This window comes from Anopheles gambiae, chromosome 3 (genome assembly GCF_943734735.2).
Source record: "Anopheles gambiae chromosome 3, idAnoGambNW_F1_1, whole genome shotgun sequence".
NCBI classification, from domain to species: Eukaryota; Metazoa; Arthropoda; class Insecta; order Diptera; family Culicidae; genus Anopheles; species Anopheles gambiae.
This window is the reverse complement of record NC_064602.1, coordinates 74093701-74113023: the sequence shown is the minus strand read 5'-3', so window position 1 is coordinate 74113023 and position 19323 is coordinate 74093701. Positions and strand designations below refer to the sequence as shown.

Genomic DNA, 19323 nt, shown 5'->3' with positions numbered 1-19323 from the left:
TTATAGGATAAATTGTTTGAATGGAAAAATCCTTTCGTCCTTTAAAGGTCCTTAGATGAGTTTAATTAAAGAATTAATGTATTTCGGATTACAAGAATGTACCTACAGATCTGAGGTGAGTATATCTACCTAAGGAAGCACTGACTCCAGACGTACAAGTACATCGTTGTTATGACTACGGATGACAAGAGCAGACTTTGTAGGGTCTGAGAAGAGTAGAAGATGGTCGGCACAAAACTGAACGATGGCCAGATTATGGATTTGTTCTCGTATCAAGATTAAGCACGTACGTGAGGTAGAGCCGAGTTGACACATTTTCCAAGATCCCAATTTCTAATCAGGAATTGAAGGCAACAAGACATCTATCAGGAATTGAAGTTAACAACTCCACTGTAGTGCAAGGAGACAACTGTAATTCCAAAACGTTTTGACAAGTCTTGTGCTCGGAAGACCTCCGCTAGGGGGCGCTAGTGAGACCTGTAACTTGTGGCACTTGTAAAAGTGTAGCCGTGCCTACAAGTTGTCGCGCATTGTTGGAGCGCTCCCAAAACTAACTCGCTTGCGTTGATAAAGAAAAGCAGCGTGCGCTCGAGTGGTCTCTGAGCAAGTTGGCTCTTATCTGAACTTCAATCTGCACCGACCGTGCTTAGTTCATCAGTTTGAACACACAGTGCTAGCGGAAACAATGTAAGTAAGGTTTGAATGCGCGAATGTTGTTTATATATGTGTTGAGATATGAACATTTTATGAATCATTCTTCGTGTTTCAGTATTACCAGCATTCCAAAAATCTATCGAATTTTGATAAAATGTTTATGCATCGTTTCCACCGTGTCGACCGTTCCGATGGAAGGCGGATTTATCTCAGGCCATCCTACACTTTGTCCTCCCAAACCGGCCCCAAAAGTAGCGGAACTTCGAAAGGTATTAAACACTCATAAGATTGCCATCTCGAGTGAGCTATCTAATTAGGGTAAATGGTTCATGAATCCCTACAGAAAATCCCCCTACTGATAGTGATACGCAGGTGTATGTGAAGGATTTCCCAGAAAACTTTACAGCCTCGGAGCTGCGTAACCTGTTCATGAGGTTTGGCTGCATCACCAGCCATCGCATCATCATGCGAGATGGCAAGAGTCGCGGCTTTGGCTTTGTCAACTTCAAGCTCGAAGAAGATGCGGTGAAAGCGGTGGCGGAGCTGCACGGCAAGCACCAGTTTCCGAACGGGAAGCGTCTTCACGCGACGGTGGTGCAGAAAAATGTGCTGTACGTTAAGCATCTTCCGGAAGATGTAACATGGAAGCAGCTGCTCCAGCTGTTCGCGACGCAGGGCAGCGTCAAGTACGCGAACTTGGTAATGGACGAGCGCGGCATCGACCGGGGCTACCCGTCGGGCATGGCCACCGTCTGCTTCCACAAGTCCGAACATGCCGCTCTTGCGATCGCGAACCTAAATGGTGCCCGCGTGCTAGGGAATCGTCTAACGGTGGAATACGTAAAAACGAAGAGCGAACTGCGGAAGGAAAAGTTTGACACCTACTTTAAACCAGATGATTCGTCCACCAGTGCAACCACACTGAACGATGTGTCTCCCCTTCCTCTCGGTGGGTAGCGCAAACTTTGATTAACGGTGCTGCAAGATGTTCCTGTAAATAATCGAACCTCTTTGGGGTCTGTTTTCAGTTCCGACGTCGGACGATGCCGCACGTGAGAAACAATCGTTTGCCATCCGGTTGAGTACGGCTGTGCGAGGCGTTTTTCCAGAGAAACGTGAACAGATCGTACAACTACTGCTCGAGTTTGATAATGCGCAGCTGTCCTTGATGCTGGACCAGCCGAATTTGCTTAAGCAGAAGGTAGAGGCCGCCGAACGCCTTATTGCAAAGGTAGAGTCAGCGTCAATTGAGCGACTACGGCTTCTGTAAGAGTTTGTGCCCTTATGGGGAAGTATATGAGGGGTAGAATTAGTTTATCATTCGTTATCAAATGTGGCTCTGGAATGCTTTCTCGCAAGCATGGCCCAAGCCCAATCCTGCCTGTTCACACTTCTAGTTCATTGTATTCAATCATTTAACAGATAATATATTTCACAAAATCCAATAACTTGCTGCAGGCCTATCTTATTTAGCTTTAGTTGTACATTCTTTGCTTTGCCATGTGAAATAGCAAATGTTTGGCTTTTATTTAGTCAACATTTTGAATTTAATTTTTAAAACCAGCTTGAAACACTTCGAGCGAGAAAAACCGCGGCTCGTTCGATCCTGCCGCAACTCTTCACCTCTGCAGCGTAAACAAGCTCACCGCACACTGGAAGCTTTGTCTATTTTTAGACTTTTACAGTAGAATATTCCAATAAGAATGCGATTTAACTTCACTATGCATGTATTATAATTTGCACAATATTTTCCTGTTCTTTTTGTGAAGTACAGCTCCTCAAAAGCATCGAATTTAAACTGAAATCACACAAAACAATACGCGACCGATATGCAATTTTGTCCACTGTATGATCGAAGATTCGCCCACCGTGTGACGTTTCGCCAAAAACCCACACACGGCCCCCTCCCATTGCAGTAGTGTGTGTGGCCGTTTTTGTCAGATTTTCTGCTTAATCAGCGCTCTCGCTGGCGGGTCGCGATCAATCGTTTCTCTCCGCTCCGTCGATGCTGGTCGTGCTGGTGAAAAAGCGCACTACAATTTCGCCCCGTCTCGTACGGCAGAGGTAAGCAAAACGGGGTACGGGCGGACGACTTTCCAGAGTTTTTCGTACGTTTGTGTGTGTGTGTGAGCGGAGGACGAGAAGGGGAGGATGCAATAGAATCAAAACCCGCGCGAGATCGATCAATGGTTTGTGTAACGTTGTGTGTAGTTCAATTTTTTTTTGCCGGAACGATCACAATTTTCGTGAGGAGACAACAAGGGAAAAGAAAAAGTGCAATTCCCGTGCAAGTAGGAGGGCGACAGAGTGGGTGTGCGTGCCTGACGATTGTGTGTGCCCCCGCACAGGTGGAGTCCCATGCGAGAACGCCGTTGCTGTGCTGTGTATGTGTGCGCGGCTGGAGAATTAATCGGAAAATGGCGCAGGAACGTGGTCGAAAAGTGCTGTGGTCTCGCCTACTGCTGCTGGAGTAGATCGGTGGTAGAAAGTGGAAGTGCTCTTCTTCTGTTCGGTCGTGCAAAAACGGAACGGTGCTAGGTGCCAGTGTGTGTGTATGTGTGCTGCTAAAAAGTAATTCAATGCCCCGTATGTCCAGCAGTGTGGCGCGCGTGTGTGCTGAGTAAGGGATTCTTGCCCTTTTCGCGGACCTGTGTCTGTGTTTGCTGTGTTGCTGCTGCTACTATCATCGCATTGTTGGCCCACGTTCATATGCCAACCAGTGAAGAAGGCTAGAGGAAGAAAGAGAAAGGAAGAGAGCGAGATCGAACCAGATCGGTTGCTGCAAACTGGGCCACCACGCAGCAGCAGGTCGCGTTGGGGAACTGTCGTGGAAGATGGCCAGTTGCTAAGTATTGGCTGGAAAGAGTGAGGGGACAGTTAAAAACAGGTTCACTGAGGGACAAATGGAGTGAAGAGTGAAAATGGAGCATACAATTCGTTTAATGTGCAGCGTAATGCATTTCCCCGTAAAAGGAGCTTGAACATTGTTTTATTACAGACTGATGCGGGGGGGGGGGGGGGGGGGGTGTTTGCACGCCGAGATCGAACCACGGTGCATAGGGAGGTGTGTGTGTGTGTTTTTTGGGTGATGATTTTCTCATTGTGTGCTGTGTCTTCTGCTGCTGCATACGTGGCTGACCGGTTGTGCGCGCGCCGCTTAGATAACCGACAAGAGCACCACCAAATGCGTGTGTGTGTTCGGGGCGATGCCGCTGCATTCCACAACATCCCGTGACAGTGTGTGGGCATCACCAATTCACGACGAGTTGGCCCTGCTATTCCCACTCTGTCTCTCTCTCTCTCTCTGTCACGTGTGTGTATGGGTACGCAATGCAGTTTGGTTGTGTGTGACGCTGTGACGTGTAACATACATCCTCACTTTCGCGTTTCGTGCAGAATGGAAAGCAAACAAACTGATAAGAGGGAGAGATGGTAAAGGGAAGCTTTCGAGGAGGAGGGTTTTGCGAAGGGAAAGATGATTACAAGATAACGCAGACACACGCGAGGAAAGAGAGAGAGAGAGATGAAGTGGACACTGAAAAACACAGAAAAGGAAGGGAGTTGAATAATATCAAGCAAGGGAAGGCACAAATGGGCAATTGTCGCAATGAAAAGTATCACCAAAGGGCAGTGAGATTGTTCGACAAGCAGGGAAAGAGAACGAAGACACGAGAGAAAGAGGGAGAGAGAGAATTGTTTTGTGATGTGATGGAATTCCTCCCCAACAAGCGTGATTTGCTCCTCGATTGCTGTGATGGAATTTTCTAGCCTCCGTTTGTCTATGACCCTATCTCTCTCCCTCTCTCTCCCTCTGACTGATTGTGCTTATTAGTCACACGCACTAAAAATGGTTACGGTCAACGGCACACTAAGAATGCGCATTGATACGCGCTGTATTCCGTGTCAAGAGCACAGACGCACGAATGCACGATTTTATCACAAAGAAGAGAGATCTCTCTCATGTTCTCTACCTCTCTCTCTCTCTATCTCTCTCTGCTTAGTTCGAGATCAATCTCTTCATCCGGTGCGAGCCGCACGTGTTGGCGGGTGCATTGGGGTGCTTTTGCTTGGCGCTGCTTCGTTCGGCTAAGAAACGCAACACCAGAAACAACGTGTGCGGATCATTGAGTTTCCCTCATTCCCCCCCCCCCTCTTCTCTCTCTCTCTGTGTTTGTCGACGATAACATTTTCATCGTCTATTTTAAAATGCAAACCCTGCTCCGTAGTAGTAACCGCGCGAAAACGCACGCAAGAAAGACGAAGGGCGTGTGGGTGTGTGCGTGTTGTAAACAATGTAAAAATATGATGACTACGAATGGGTTGGACCCAACAGCTTTGATGCTGTTGTACGACCTACGGTTCGAAGACCGCAGCGAGGGCGATGGTGATGGTGGAAAGGGGGGGGGGGGGGGGTTTGTTTATACAACGAACACCCCCTCACTTCCTTCCTTTTTTTGTCCCTCTTTCTCGCTCTAAACACATGCGCTTCCCTTTTGGCTGTGGGACATTGGCGCAATTTCTCGATAATGTTGTGATTTACTTTTGGACCCTTCTCTTCCAACCTCCACCCCAATGTTCTTCGTTCAACCATGTTTGGATGTTGAAAACAGGAATAGCTCGCTCATAATTGGGTTAAAATGTTGTGGTTGAATGGAAGTTATTGTACAAACTTGCTAAGCTCAACATAAAACACTCGATTTTTTATGTTATTGTTGTCAGGGTTTTCTTTTCTTCTTCTTCCGTTTGTTTGGGAGAGCTTCGTGTGATAACAATTGTTTACTCAAAGTTGCGCATACTAGCAAATTGAGGAATTTTATCTCTCGCCCTCGTGCCCATTGTAAGATATTAAGTTAATTTACATACTTGTAGGGGTTTCATTAAATTTGAGCAGATATTTTCACAATTGCGCCATCGAAACCGGCCACAATGTTGTGCATTTTGCGCCAGTTGAAAAGCCAAATTAAATTAAGGAACAAATTGAAAAGAAAATAGCTATAGGAGAGTCTTTAAATGAGATGTTTTTATGTTTTATGCTTGGCGTGTTCCGGGCAAATTATGTTTTTTTCGCTTCAAAACCTTTAATAACCAGTTTTAACCTCCCCAGAATGATTCTTCAACCAATTTCTTTGTTATTCGTGTGATAAAAAGTTATCTGTGTTTTAATATGACATATTTACATGATTTTAGGTGATTTTTAGAGCCAGCAAAATGTTTGAAAATTGGTCACAATGAAAGCAACTAATATTGCTGTAATTACTCTACTTTTGAAACTTCAAATCAAACTGGCTCGCCATGCCCCGAAAGCGCCCGGAACCACCCAGGAAGGAATAAAGCATGAATGTCACGTCCTCTGTGTGCAGTGCCCGCCCCCATGCACCTCAAAATCTGTGCCACATTGTTTTGGGGGGGAGTAAGGGGAGGGTAGTTGGTTGCAGTCGATTGTTTATGTTATTAAACGTGAATAGTTTGACAAAATTACAAACTTGCAACTGCAAAACGTCGCCACCCCTCTGCGCCGCCTAATAGCGTAAAATCCTCACGTCCGGTCCAACCCGTCCGACGTCCACGTCCAAGGCATGCATTAATTGTTCCCCGAGCACAGACGATTTGCATTCCGCCGCGTAAAAGTTTGGAAAGTGGCGAAACGGACGGACCCACGGATAAATACAAAAATATGGAGCATTAGAGCAGCAACCGGAATGCGTCAAACACTAACAGACTAACAGTGTCAAAAGAAAGCAACCTACTTCCCCCTCCGTTTTTGGGGCCTGCTGGCGCAAGCGCACGTTATTCGATCATTGTTTGTGTTGACGATGACGATGGGGCGACGAAATTCGAGATCGATTTGCAAACTGCTTTACCGGGGAGTGGTGGACGATGCACCCTTTTGTTGCCTTTACTGGCCCGACAGCCAGCCAGCCAGCCAGCCAGTGGGCTGCATCATACGAAGGTCATTGAAAGAACGGGCACCCACCCACCTTTGAGTGTTAATTTACATGATCGGATTTAAGGCAAAGGTAGAAAGCTTCGTCATTCTAGACCCCGTGGCTTCGGTTGTTCCACATTACTTCCTGGCTGGAACGGAGATTTAAAGTGAAAAAAACATGTTAAAAATGTTAAGAGGTTCAGGTTTCAAAAAGTCGTACCGACTAACGAGCCTGGGACTGGTTTGGTTCTCATTTCCATAATTGGATCTACACACCTGTGCGTTCTACTCGACCAACACACACCTGTACAATGGGGTTGAAAACATCCCAATCGGAGTTTGATTTTGATGTACTTTTAATTAAATTTTATGGTAAAAAATTAACTCCTTTGAAATGTTTTATGTTTTACTTTTAGGTTTTATTATTAATTCATCGCTTAAAACCATGTTCGTCGCACGTCCAACAGTCAGCGAGTGAGTATCGAGTAGTGTCGATACGTGTCGCAATAAATTAGTTACAAAACGCCATCCATCCTTTGCAAGAGATTAGCTCATCAATACTCAAGCGATGAAATAAACAAGGCGCAATACCAAATCAAAGGGGAAGAAAAGCAAATTAACAAAACCGACCTCTGGTGCATTCCTTTAAGCGCTCATCTTCGACAAAACGTAATCGTGAATTTGGTGTGGCAAAAACTAAAAAGCCAGCTAAAATATTGTTTTTCTCTATAATTTCACGACGTTAATAGCCGCTAACAGCAACGGAACGGGAGCGAAAGTAGCTCGAAATGCGAAGATAAAGATGAGCTGCTTGCTCTCCTAACTGTACCATCGATCGCCATAATCGATCGCGTATTGTTTTTCGATATTTTTAGTGTGCTTTCTTCTCTCTCTCTCGCCGGGCACGCAAGAAGAAAACGCATATTGCTTGATTTTCTCTTCTTCGCCACGGTAGAGCCTTCTTTTGCCTCTTTCTAATCATGTGATCGCAATTTCAAACATTCTTTCTCGACTGTGTTTCCGTTCCGATCGATGGAAGTGAAACAAAAATACGTGTCTTGGTGGTAAAAAAATATATGGAAGAATACATACTAAGATATACAGGGGTTTTCAGGGGTTCTCATAACTGTGGGACACTTCCTTGACTCTATCTTATTGTAAGTGAACTTCATATGATGGAAATTGAACTCTATTGGACAGGCGCTTTGCAAATTCCTATTAGATTTTTCAAACAAGGGTGCTATAGAGTCCAATTCCTATTACATTAAGTTCATGTCACACAAGAAAGAGTCAATGAAGTGTCCCAAAGCTATGAGAACTCCTGGAAAACCCTATAATGATAGAATACTGTACTCCGAACTGATACGGTCGAGAAATTACGAAATTCAACTCTCAAACGCAACTCTCCGCAGGAAAAGTTGCACGAAAACACAGAAAAATTGTGCTGCTGCAGCCACAACACACACACACACGCTCTCTCTCCCTAGCATCTGTTGTGTTGGCACTGCTGTGTTATGTTGCTTTTGCTGCCACCTTCCCCTTCTCGGCGGCAACCACCACCCGCCAACAGCATCGACTAAAACGTCTTTTTGGGGCGAGAGTTGTTTGTTTCCATTAGCGTTAGCGGGCCTGTACGGGTTGTTGTACCGTTGGAAAAAGTGAAGTTAATTGCGCTTGCCTCTCTCCCCTTCCTCTGCTTCCAGTGGTTCTCTCCGTGTGCTTCTCGCTGGCAAACGTTTTTGGCCATCATCATCAGGGTGTGCCACCGAGATATCAGGCGAAGAAGTGGTGCACCAAAGGGGAGGCGGCAGTGCAAGAAAAGTAATCATCGAAACGGAACGGGGCAAGGCAACGTAATAGAAAATGGTCCAATAAATGAGTGTGTATTTGCGAGGAAGCTTTCCTGTCTGCTGTTGCTGTTACGCAGTGACGGTTTTTTCTTCTGCTGTGTGTTGCGGAATAATGTTTTCCCAATTGCCAGTTGCAGTTGCCTTTTTTTGTGGGTGATACTTTGAGCGGTGAAACATTTCTATTGCACTTTGCACCAATCGCCCACAAATCGATTTGATTGTTTTTTCTGCACTCTTGTTTTAATTTCCCTTTTCTCTTATTCTTTTCCTTTTCACAGAAGTAGCTAATTGTGCGTGGAAAAGTATACTAAACCAATCCGATTGACGTCCGATTCGACCGGTAAACGGTGCGCGGTGGACGCTTTCCCCCAGCGCGTCTTCCACAGTGGGATCGCGAAAACCCAGAAACCCCCCAACCCAGAACGACACGCACACACAAAATGCCTTCACCCAGTGGGAACACCAAAACGGCCACCGCCACCCCAACAAACGGTGGTGGTGGTGCCCTATCGGAGGAAGCCCTGGCAGCCATCTCGGTCGTGCGGGCCCTTGTGGCCTCGCGCAAAGAAACGTCCAACGTGCTGAGCGTGCTGCGTGACTACCGACAGCTCGAGGGCGACCCGCTGCCCTACCGGAAGTTTGGTTTCTCCACCGTCGAGGAGTTTCTGCTCGCGAGCGGCGAGTTTCTGATCAAGGCGAGCGCGGGCGAATCGACGCGCATCTACATCAAGCCGAACCGCGACTCGGCCCACATCCAGAACATGGTGGCGGCCCAGAAAACGACCAAGAGCGGCGGCTCGGGCAAGAAGTCGAGCTTTGTCGCGCTGCGCCAACCGACCGGACCGTGGAGTGCGAAGGGTTTCGCCAGTCCGGCGACCGCGTACAGCCGCATCTACCAGCAGATGTCGGGCGGGGGGCGCACGACAAACAGTGGCAGCGGCTACTCGCCCAAGAAGTCGGTCACGTTCGGGGCGGTGCCCCAGCAGCAGCAGCAGCAGCAATCGCCGAAAGGGTTCCGGTCCCAGGGCTTTTGGACGACGAACAGTGGTGGAGGTGGTCAGCAGCAAGCACAGGGACAGCAGTTGCGGGCAATTACCAAGAGCAAAGCGACTGCTTCGACCCAGCAGAACGCGCAGCGCAATGGAAACTCAGCCTCGCCCGAGGCGAACAATAACAGCCGCTCGACGAAGAATTACAATCTCAATGGAGGCGGACAGCAGCAGCAGCAACAGCTTTCTTCCAACGATTTACGACACAGGCTGAACGAGCGGAACAGCACGCTCAGCCGCTCGTCGGTCGAGATGCGCCAGGCGGCCAAAGCGCTCGCAACCGTTTCCTCCAACGTGGTCGGGGTGGGTAATGCCGTCCGGCAGAGTGGTGGTACTACTGCACGAAAGCAGCTACCGTTTAGCGTCGAAGACAAAAGCGCTAAAAAGCCACAGCAGCAGCAGCAGCAGCAACAACAGCAACAGGGATCGAATGCACGAAATGCATCGCAAGCGAAGGAAGCTGCCGCTCGCAACGGTGGTAGTAACAGGCTGAACGTCGTGTTGTCCGGATCCGGTCGGGTGGTTTCGTTACCAATGCCGCCCGCCCCGCTGCCGCTGATGTCGATCGCGGTCCCGCCACCGATCGCCACCGCCCCAGCGAAAAGTGTAAACTCAAGACTGAACGTGGCGAAGGCAGCAGTGCCGGGAGAGGGCAGCAGTGCACCCACCACTCCCGCGTTCGCACCAGCACCCGCACGAGCACCTGCTGCTGCTGCTCCGGCCTACCAGCGGGCGAAATCGCTGGACGAACGGACGTCCACTGCCGCCACCGCCGCCTATCCCTACCAGGGCGCTCGTGTACCGCCCAATGCGATGCCTTACATCGAGCCGCCCAAACTGCCCACCCTGCCGGGCAAGAAGTCGCTCCAGGATCGGCTAAAGATCAACCAGGAGGTGGCGGACGAGGATCTGGAGAAGGTGGCCAAACTGCAGACCTCTCCTCCGATCGTCACCGAACCGACACCGCCAATGGAATCGAAACTACCGTCCAAAACAACAACCCTTCCAAGCGGTACCAGCTTCTACCCCACTAACGGCTCATCCTACACCGCATCGGGCATGGTGAATGGAGCCGCAACGGGTGGCGTGTTCACCTGGGACGACCCGAACGCTACGCCGGTCGAGATACTGATGCGGTACAGCCAGCACAAAGGCTTTGCAAGGCCGGAGTACGGTTACTACAAGCTGAAGAGCGGCCGCTACCAGTGCCTGGTGACGGTGAACGGTTCCTCCTACTCGACCTACCCGGAAGACTTTGTCAGCCAGTTCGAGGGCCAGTTTGCGGCGGCGATGAACGCGATCGAGGCGATCCGGCGCGACGAATCGCGCCAGCTGTACAGCAAGTGTTTGGACTCGGACCGCGACATTGCGCACCACATCCACGGGCTGCTGGCGAGCTGCCCGCACGGCATGTTCAGCAAGAACATCCCGAACGCGTTCCAGGAGACGCACCGGGCGCTGCTGCCGGACCACTGGTTCGCGATCATCGACCAGTACGCGAACCAGCTGTTCGTGCTGGAGGACGGCCCGAACGGGGACTGGATTGTGTACGCGCGGGAGCAACCGTCCGGGTCGGACGTGGAGTCGAACACGTCCGAGGCGTGCCAGATGGCGGTAAATCAGCTGACGCTGCCGTGGGACGACCAGTACTGGAATCTGTACGTCACGAATCCGGTCTCGACGGTGGAGGTTTGGGCGCGGCTCGTCGGCAAGGAGTATAGCGTGAGTAGTGGTTTTGGTGGGGAGGGGGGCTTTATTATTATTACACGTTGCTTGATGTCTCTTACTTTTGGCTATAAAAATGTAATGTTCGTCACATCGCCTACGCCATTTTTCATTGTTTGCGAGATGTTTTTCAACAGCTGTCTAATGTTGTATTTTCACCACAATAATGGTTCAATTCTTCTACATGATTTTCAACACGTTTCATGCAGGATTGAGTTTGACAGTCCTATGTAATGTGTTGAAAATCATGTGTAAGAATTAAAATTATATTGAATGAAATGAAATGAAGCAAATACACCATTTGGCAACTGTTGAAACACAGCTTGGAAGCAGTGAATACAGGGTTTTCCAACTTAATTTCCAATATCTACAACAATTTTCATTGCATGCGAGATGTTTTTCAACAGCTGTCAAATGTTTTAATTGCATCACAATTATTTTTCAGTTCTTCCACATGATTTTCAACACGTTTCAAGCTGGATTAAATTTTACAGTTCTTTGTGATGTGTTGAAAATCATATGTAAGAATTTGAATTTAATTTTGATGCAAATACACCATTTGACAGCTGTTAAAAAAACGAACAAGGTGGTTAATGTAGGGTTTTCCAAGTCACTTTCGAATGTGCACATTATTTATTCACCGCCTTCAAGATGTTTTTCAACAGATGTCAAACGGTGCATTTGTTTCATAATGAAATATCAGTTTTTACATATGATTTTCAATACATCACAAATAAGTGTCAAACTCAATTCAACTTGAGACGTGTTGAGAATCATGCTGAAGACATTACAGGGTTTTCCGAGTCAATTTAGAATGTCAACAACTGTTTTCATTGCTTGTGATATGTTTTTCAACAGCTGTCATATGTTGTATTTACATCGCAATAATTGTTCAGTTTCTTCTTTATGATTTTCAACACGCTTCAAGCTGAATGGAATTTGACAGTTCTTTGTGGTGTGTTGAAAATCATGTGCGGCGAACTGAAATTTTATTGTGTTGCGAATACAATGTATGACAGCTGTTGAAAATCATCGGATAGGCGTTGAATAATATTGGAAGTAGTGCAGTCTACCAGCTTGGTGTACGGTTAGAAACAGAATGAAATGTATTTCATACAAAAACTTATAGCTACACAAATTCATAGGTTACTATAATTAAATTACTCATAACCCAAATACGGCTTACTATAATTCCAATAAATAATGATGTGAATATTTGAATGTGACTTGGAAACCCTGTAAAAAATATGAGGATGGAAATGAAATATTAGATTAAGCGAAAGGCCACGGGAGTGACAAAATGCTGATAAATTTTTCAAAATGTGAGCTTTTGTCACTTTTTTGAGCTTTTGTCAAAATTTTGTGACCTGGAGCAGCCAGGAAAAAAAGTTGACAAAAGTTGACAAAATTGGACGTTCGTGAAAAAGCGTAAACAAACAGCTATTTGGCGCAGTTGTGACCCATTGTTATGATAATAATGCTAAAATGCATGATTCTAATTGATTTATGTACCTAGTTAGTGTTTCTTAAACAAAATATCGATGATATTCAGATGTTGGAGCTTTTTGTCGCTCTTGTGTATGTTTTTGGTGCGGCCACGAGAAAAGCTCTTTTTTGCAGTTGACAAGCAATTTTGACAAAGTTGAAAATTTTTTCAACATTTTTTCAGCTCCGTGGCCACGCGCTAATTGATGTGAATTAACATCTTGCACGCGGTGAACAACAACGTTTATATTTGTAAGTGACTAGAAATGCCCTGTATGGAAAAGATCAATTAAAAAGCGTAAAAAAGCATATGCTGTCTCTTTTGGCATAGAGAATACAATAATCTATTATTTATTAGAACATTTAGTACAGAAAAACTAGTAGCTGAGCACATTGTTTCCCCTTTTCGTTGATTAAACCATATACTTAATTTTTATACTAACCACTTTACCTCTCTTTCTACAGGACAAGATGGACTCGCTCATTACCGACATCGAAATGTCGATGATGACGAACCAGGCGAGCGCGAAAAAGGACGTGGCGGCCGCGGTCGGCGAGTACTATCTCGTCTCGATCAGCGACTGCTGGTTCCGGGTGCGCGTGGTCGAGATCAACTACGAGACGAACCAGTGCCAGTGCTTCTTCATCGACATCGGCGACAGCGAGCAGCTGGCCCTGGATCAGCTGTACCGCTGCGAGCCGCAGTACCTGGACCTGCCCGCCCAGGCCATCTGCTTCACGCTCGAGGGACTGGAAGACTTTAGCGAAAACCCGACCGCCAAACACATCCTCGGCCAGCGCATCAACCATCGCGTGCTGATCGGGATGATACTGTCGAAGCGGGAGGAGTACGAGCAGGCCGAACAGCGGGACGGCATTGGGTCGAGCTCGCTGAAGGTCGTGCTGTACGATACGTCGTCGGCGGAGGACGAGGTGGTGAATCCGATACTGCTGCAGCAGATCTGCAAGAGCATGCCGGTGCCGGAGCTGAACCGGAAGTCGGTCAACTACGTAAGCATTACGTACGTGGACGACCAGGGTGACGTGTACTGTCAGAAGGACGGTGCGATGAACTACATACAGGTAGGTGTTGCGGCGTTGAGAGTTCGTTGGGTGGTTTTGGGGGTCAGTCACCTGGTGGTTACGCTTGATCGAGGATCAGTGAAAGGGGTTGAACTTTTGTCAGTACGCTGTGCAGTCGTGCAGTTTTTGCTTTTTATTTACTGTTTGATTGCACCGTTAGTGGATTGGACAATCGCTCGATTTGGTGTGTTACGTAGCGTGCGCCTTGACTGTTTTTGGGCGGTGCATCTTCGTTACAATGCTTTTTAATTGACTTCATTTTCCACTCCAGAAACTGATCACCAATCTGACACAATCGGACGCACTGGAGGACCAGCACCGTGGCCTGTACAACACCAAAGCGTCCGACCAGCAGCAGCTCTACCTGGTGCAGGACGAAACCGACGGCAAATGGTACCGCGCGGTGCGGGAGGCGGAAGAGTCCGGCCCGTACTGCCGCATGCACTACGTCGACATCGGGTGCCGGCGGCGAGCGAACGTGCAAAACATCTATCGGCTCGATTCGCTCAGCCTCGGGCTGCGCAGCTACCCGCCGCAAGCCATCCGGATGCGCATGTACGAGCTGCCGGGCTGTGCCGATCCGCAGGTACTGTCCCGCCTGCGCGCCTTCCTGAAGCCGGCCGTCCCGGCGATGGCGAAGGTGTTCTCGATGGCGTCCGCCATCCTGCCGCTGGTGAAGCTGTACGTGCACGTGTCGGACCGCGAAGCCGGCAACAACATACTGGTGTGCGTGAACGAAGCGATCAAGATCGAGAAGGAGCTCGAGATGGGCTCGGAACGCATCAGCCTTTCGCCGCGCGTCGGTTTCGGCGAGGATGGGGGGCCCGGTTCGGTGAACAATTCCGGCTCGGACACGACCACCGTTTCGCAGTCGACGGGGACCAGCTACTCGATGAGCAGCTCGGATGGCAAGGAGCTGGCCAGCCGGTTCGATGCGCTGCACCTCAGCAAGGGTGCGGCGGATGCGAAAAAGAACACCACGACGACGACAACCACCGCCGGTACGAAAGCAATCGCCAAGCTGGCGAAAATAACGCTCCCCGCCGTCGGGCAGGTGTTTAACGTGAAGGTGACGATCGCCAACAATCCGAAGTTTTTCTTCGTCCAGCCGTACGCTTACCTGGAGCAGCTGGACACGCTGATGCGCGAACTGCAGGACTTTTGCATGACGAAAGCCCAACCGGTTCGGAAGGATCAGGTCCGGCCGGGTGAAGCGTACGCGGCCGTCAACAATCTCGGCCACTGGTACCGGTAAGTGGGAAACTTAAAACAGCTTTCAATGTAGTGGAGGGATCTCGAAATCGGACCTACCCGATTGAGATTCCGTGTTCGGAATCAATTCCGAAGCTGATTTCGATACTGGAATCGATTCCGATTCCGGAGCCGATTCCGGAGTCGATTCTGGAGCCCATTCCGGAGCCGATTCCGGAGTTGACTCCGGAGTCGATTCCCGAGTCGATTCGGGAATCGATTCCGCGATCAAAATCGGCTCCGGAATTGGAAATGACCTGGGATTCGCAATTTGCCCCGATAATGAAATCATAATTGATTCCTAATTGACTTGAATTGAAAAAAGAAGATTTAGAAGCGAAATCAGTCCGGGAATCTCCATGAGAATGGATATTTTACAAGTAATATTTAATTTTTTGCGGTTATCAATACGTAGTGTGATTGGACCCAAACGCCTATTTTTATGGCGATGCCAAAACTGACTTCGTTTGGAAGCCAATTCTAATTTAGGAGCCAATTCCGTTTCGAGAGCCGATTTCGATTCCGGAACCGATTAAGATTCCGGAACCGATTCCGAAACCGATTCCGATTCCGAAGCCAATTCCGAAACCGATTCCGATTCCGAAGCCAATTCCGGAATCTATCATCGAGCCGTTTCCGGAATCAATTCCGGAATCGATTCCGGAAAACTGCGGAACTAGCCAAAATCGATTCTGACAAAAACTTCATTTTTCCCATTACTAGTTCAATGTGCTTTTTTAAATAATGAATGGATTAAATTTCCCTTTCGACAGTGCCCTGGTGGTAAACATTAACCCGTTTGGACCGACGCCGATCCACGCCTACTTTTGTGATTTCGGACAGGTGCAGCAGCTCGATGCCGGTGCACTGCGTGTACTGCCGCCCGAGTTTCGCGTACTGCCACAGCAGGCCATTAAAGCCAAGCTTTACGGTAAGGAAGGAGGGCCCCTTAGTAGGCTTTGATTGTGAACCAAAGAAACACATCAATCATTAATGCCAATCTCTCTCTCTCTCTTTCTCTCCTTTGTAGGTGTAAAACCGCTGCACCACGATTGGACCATATCGGACGCGATGCGGTTCAAGGAGCTGACCGCAGACTGCAACTTTGCCAGCATCGTGCGCAGCATCCAGCCGGACGAGCTCAATCCGCAGGAGCAGCTGATCGAGCTCGAGCTGATCGACGTGTCCGGGGAGGACGATATAGTGCTGCATAAAATACTCGTGGACGAGGGCAGGGCCGTTTATGCGGCCGAAGCGCACACCGTCTAGAGACGGGAAAATCACGACCCCAAGCAGGGGTCGTTTGTTGTTGAAGTTGTTTATCCTTCCCCATTTTCCCTTTTTTTAGATGTTAAACGAACGAGAGAATATTTATTGCGTGTGTGTGTGCGTGCGTGAGCGTTGCTAAGCCAACGCCTTCAAACACACACACCATGGGAACACATATTTAATTCGCACCGAGATTTAAAAATACTTAACGCATGATGGAAAAAGGCATTCGCGCATAGGAGGGAAGCACCTGCAAGCATGAAATATGCTTGGCATGAAGCAACGAGAACAGTTGCAGGATGTTGTTTTTGAACGTATTGATAAGTAGCATTCCATTGTAATGAATTATTATTATCCTTGATTGATTCAAAAGGAACTCGAAGAGATTTATTAGCGAAAACCGCAGCAGACTACAGAAACGGAAAATGTCGCTGCATTTTGCGTACGAAGATGCGCAGCAGCCGAATTGTGCAGACAGAATTGCACGTCAGATACAATTATGGTTTTATAAATGGAACTTCCAACTAACATCTCTTGGCGTAGCAAGAGACCCTTTCCCAGATGAATGTACGGAACGGATAACAACAATACAAGCTAGAAAGGATGCTAACGGAAACGGTCGTTTTTTATATTGAACCTCCGCCTGTTTTCTCATATTTATTTACATCTCTTTCCAATGGTTATGAACCGTTTTGTTCTCTCCTTTTCCCCTCTCATTTTTATTAGCTAGAACTACACTCAATTGAAAGGTAGTGCGAGAAGTGGATGGAGAACGCACGTGTAATTTACGCTGAATTTACGTATTTGATCGTAACGAATGTACTCGATTTTTACTTGAATTAAAGAAACAAACAATCTAAACGCCAGCAGAGTTTGGCGTTTGGCCAGCTATATAATGTCGGTGAAGGAGGAGGAGGAGGCGGAGGAGAAGGGAGTGAGTGAGTGCGATCTATTTACTGCTAAGAATTTGAAACGAAAATTGCCAAAATTTTGTCTCCTAAATATTGCGCTTTCCATATACTTTTTTTTTTGTTATACACCAATAATCTAATATGATACACAAAACGATAAACACCTTTTCATTTAGCAATTAAAGAGAAGGATTATATTTTAACGTATTTTGCCAATTGTGGAATTATGAAACGTGGGAAAAACGCGTTGGAAAACATTGAATATTAAGTAGATAGTTGGCAATAACTTGCTCGCGCCGGTTTTTTAGCTATTGCGGAAATGAAAACATAAAAACTATGATAAGAAAGGTTTGTTGAGATAATAAAAGGAGTTCACAAACACTGCAGTGCTTCCTCTGCCGGCTGGCAATAATGGACGATGAGTGGAAAAAGGGTCCAAATTTTGAATGGATTGGGCTAATGCCAGGAGCTACTAAAGAAAGAGAGAGAGAGAGGGAGAGAAAGAGAAGGGAACATTAAACAAGTCATAGACTTGTTATGGACTTGTGATTGTGATAAACGAAACCGCTGAAACCTTATGATATATGCCTTGAAATGTGCAGCTCGAGCTATATATATATACATATAGATACATATACAATTTATATACAAACACAACAGAGAAGCTAACCTACGGAAAACTGTTTGCCAATTTATGTTCATTTTTTACATATATATGATTTATATATATAGAAAAGGAAGAACACTTATTTATGTGTATTAGCAGTGTGTTGAATTGTGATAAGGAGGAAAATATGTGTGTTTTTTAATACAAACGAGCCTGCCTTTGTTTGTGCGCGCTTCCATCTCCTCCAAGCGGGAAAAGGGTAAATAGGAAGCTGAAAATGCTTGTTTTTCTTTTTGGCGTTGTGCCTTCCAGTTTTATAAGAGAGAGCAAGAGAGAGATAGAGAGAGAGGGCGTTTTTATAAAAGGTTGCGATTTGATTGTTGCTTTTTCGTTGCCTCTTTTTTATATGAATGAGTCGCATGAGTGATGAACCATTGCACGCTTTTGTCGGTTGAATCTTCCGTTTTTATAGTAACTTTTTTATATTTTATCTTGTTTAGTAAACTCGAAAGTAAACGTCAATACCACAATAGAGTTATAAATCGGCAAATGTAGTGTAATTATCTTTTTTGTTCTGGTTTTGAGGTGGTTTTCATATATCTGCTTTCTGCGTTTATATTGCACGGTATACATATATACATCTCTAACAGACTAACGGAGTAGTTATGCTATATTTTAATAGTTTTAAAACAAAACACAAAACTTATTATTCGTGCTTTCTTATACACATTAAACCGAGAGCGAGAGAGAGAGAAAAAGAACCTCCAACATCAGTATCGCAGACACTAAAAACGATATAGATTTCATGTTTTAAATACTGGTATCTCACAGTTATATAGTGCGCAAATATTATGCAACTCTGAAAATCAATCAACAGCAAAAGCAAAAAAGAGCAACGAAAAACAATAACGGATGGGAGAACCATTTATATTATTTACCCTTTCTAGACGGAAATGCCCGCATATATTATGTGCCTTAATCTAGCAGCAGCAGCAGCAGCAGCAGCAGCAGCATGCGAAACCTATCAATCGAACGAATCCCAATATACACACGAGAACGAACTTTACAAAAAAAAAGTAAAAAACAAAACATGACTTTTTAATTTTAAATTGCTTACATTTGTGATAAAATATCACACGGCGTTGATATTGACGACGGGACAGTGAATGAGATGACGCGTCGCTCTTCAAACTGCTTCGGTAAGTGCTTTTATATCTTATTTAACCAATTAACGCAGAAAGTAAGATCAATTAATGTTTACTAATATTTTATACTACTTTTCTTTATTGATTTGCATGAATCGTGTACATTTTAACATACGTGCGCAATAATAAATATACAATAAAAACCACTGGGTACTACTACCACTAGCACTATTTTTACTACATTTTCACTAAAAGCGTCTTGGTGTGTTGTTTTGATATGATTATTAGGATTATCAAGTGTGTATGTGTTTGTATGTTTGAATGCCCCCAAGGTTTCTTTAGCGAGATTTTTTGTTGTAAGAATTAAA

The 19323-nt window shown here is 46.4% G+C and overlaps 2 protein-coding genes across 6 annotated transcripts; both read left to right on the top strand.

Moving 5' to 3' along the window:
- The first annotated feature begins 101 nt into the window (after positions 1–101).
- LOC3291240 (polyadenylate-binding protein) lies at positions 102–2099 on the top strand. The gene is made up of 4 exons (XM_564450.4): positions 102–687; positions 770–923; positions 998–1603; positions 1683–2099. Exons 2-4 carry the CDS (start codon positions 809–811, stop codon positions 1922–1924), a joined length of 963 nt encoding a protein of 320 aa, XP_564450.2. The 5' UTR covers positions 102–687; positions 770–808; the 3' UTR covers positions 1925–2099.
- A 464-nt stretch (positions 2100–2563) lies between these two features.
- On the top strand, positions 2564–18899 carry LOC1270837 (uncharacterized). 5 transcript variants are annotated; one of them, XM_061656910.1, is made up of 7 exons: positions 2605–2718; positions 8284–8401; positions 8709–11201; positions 13155–13772; positions 14044–15023; positions 15797–15954; positions 16054–18899. In XM_061656910.1, the coding sequence occupies exons 3-7, from the start codon at positions 8871–8873 to the stop codon at positions 16290–16292; spliced, it is 4326 nt and encodes a 1441-aa protein (XP_061512894.1). In that variant the 5' UTR covers positions 2605–2718; positions 8284–8401; positions 8709–8870; the 3' UTR covers positions 16293–18899. The 5 variants fall into 5 exon arrangements, with proteins under 5 accessions (XP_061512893.1, XP_061512894.1, XP_061512897.1 ...); XM_061656909.1 differs by lacking the exon at positions 8284–8401 and having other exon boundaries at positions 2564–2718; XM_061656913.1 differs by lacking the exon at positions 8284–8401 and having other exon boundaries at positions 2715–2843.
- The last annotated feature ends 424 nt before the right edge of the window (positions 18900–19323 follow it).

Coding starts and splice junctions, on each gene's coding strand:
- LOC3291240 (XM_564450.4), top strand. CDS start 809: ATGTTTATGCATCGTTTCCACCGTGTCGACCGTTCCGATGGAAGGCGG. Junction 924..997: donor AAGTAGCGGAACTTCGAAAG/GTATTAAACACT, acceptor GAATCCCTACAG/AAAATCCCCCTACTGATAGT. Junction 1,604..1,682: donor TGTGTCTCCCCTTCCTCTCG/GTGGGTAGCGCA, acceptor GTCTGTTTTCAG/TTCCGACGTCGGACGATGCC.
- LOC1270837 (XM_061656909.1), top strand. CDS start 8,871: ATGCCTTCACCCAGTGGGAACACCAAAACGGCCACCGCCACCCCAACA. Junction 15,024..15,796: donor AATCTCGGCCACTGGTACCG/GTAAGTGGGAAA, acceptor CCCTTTCGACAG/TGCCCTGGTGGTAAACATTA. Junction 15,955..16,053: donor CATTAAAGCCAAGCTTTACG/GTAAGGAAGGAG, acceptor TCTCCTTTGTAG/GTGTAAAACCGCTGCACCAC.